Source organism: Austrofundulus limnaeus, unplaced genomic scaffold (assembly GCF_001266775.1).
Source record: "Austrofundulus limnaeus strain Quisiro unplaced genomic scaffold, Austrofundulus_limnaeus-1.0 Scaffold119, whole genome shotgun sequence".
Lineage (NCBI taxonomy): Eukaryota > Metazoa > Chordata > Actinopteri > Cyprinodontiformes > Rivulidae > Austrofundulus > Austrofundulus limnaeus.
Window position 1 is genome coordinate 233,176 of NW_013952521.1, and position 1,434 is coordinate 234,609.

A 1,434-nucleotide genomic window follows, 5' to 3' on the forward strand; every position below is an offset into this window, starting at 1 on the left:
GTCATTAGCACCTCTAGTAATATATTTACTGAGAAAAATGTTGACTTGTTCAATACCTTTTTTACCCGCTGTATCTGCTTGTGTTCCCAATGAAGCAACCCCCACCCCCACACACCCCCCAGATTTTTGTTGGACTCTTGACCTCAGTGTTGTTGTGTCTGCCTGGCTCCTTGCAGGGGTTCCAGCTCTCCTGTTGTGGGTCAGGAACGGTTTCTAAGTAGCCATAGATGGATGAACGGGTGAAGTTGAACCCGTGAATGCCATCTTCTGGAAACACAAGTATCTGAACGCCCTGTGTGGGAACAGAATAATGGAACAGGTTCATCTGCTGACATCAAACTCAACTCACAAATTTGCAAATAAATATCCCAACTAATAGGTTGCAATTTACTGATATTATCTGCTTTCTGTTAGTGTCTCCGTAATGTTCAGGCTYGAATATATTTAAAATGACTCAAAAACAAAGTATTTTATAAATGGGAAGTTGGAATCCCTCAGTCCATACTTGCAGTGCAGCCAGGGCAGCCTGCTTTTCATACACGTCCAGGTTTCTCTGCATGTGCTGCAGGGCATCGTGGCGGGACACAGGCACGCGAGGATCCGGGTTCAGGATCAAATTATGCTCGTACACGGCCGCYACGTACGAATCCGCAACGGACTCCAGTTGACCGAGACAAATGTTGACAAAAAAGAGAACGAACGGTAACATCTCGTCACTCTCTCTGGTTTATTAGGCATCTGGTTGGGAGGTCAGAAGTCCTCCCTAGATAAAGAACAGCTGAATGATCACGTGCTTTGTTTTTTTTTTCTTCTTTCAATAAGTGATATGAGGATGCTTGCGAAACTGTACAAGCAGAGTGCGGTCTACTTGGTCTACTAGGGGATGACATTTCACATGTAACAGTATAAAACCGTTATAAAACACGTTTAATGATCAGGGTCAAGGTCCAGTTTCCTCGCCCACTGACTGTGCAAACAGAGAAACCTGATGTTGACAAGGTTAAAGAGTTCAAAAGAGCAGCAGAGCTGAGAAACCAGACCAGGGGCCTCATGTGTCAACGGTGCGTACGCACAAAAACCTTGCGTACGTCATTATCCACGCAAATCTCCGGATGTATTAAAACTCAACTGAGTGTGAAAATGTGCGCAGCCCCACACCAACTCCAGAGCTGGTGTCACGTTTCTGTGGTTCTGGTTCCATTGGCGACACTTAGAGGTGATTCTGAGAAACTGTTCATGATGTGAAAATGATTATTGTTCACAGCAGACACACATGATTAACAATTATTACATCCACATGATTAACAATTATAACATCCACATGATTAACAATTATTGCATCCACATGATTAACAATCATTGCATCCACATGATTAACAATCATTGCATCCACATGATTAACAATCATTACATCCACGTGATTAACAATTATTA

The 1,434-nt window shown here is 43.1% G+C and overlaps 2 protein-coding genes across 2 annotated transcripts in view; one reads left to right on the forward strand and one right to left on the reverse strand.

Annotated features, from left to right (window-relative positions):
- The window catches only part of LOC106521953 (biotinidase), a gene marked incomplete at both ends in the record, with an annotated part of 4,605 nt that extends 3,955 nt beyond the window's left edge, over nt 1-650 (reverse strand). The window contains 2 exon segments of the mRNA XM_014014734.1: nt 143-292; nt 506-650. Of these exon segments, the coding sequence (XP_013870188.1) occupies nt 143-292; nt 506-650 (295 nt within the window).
- tbkbp1 (TBK1 binding protein 1) overlaps nt 1-1,434 on the forward strand; it is a 79,971-nt gene that overhangs the window by 14,187 nt on the left and 64,350 nt on the right. The window lies entirely within an intron of this gene.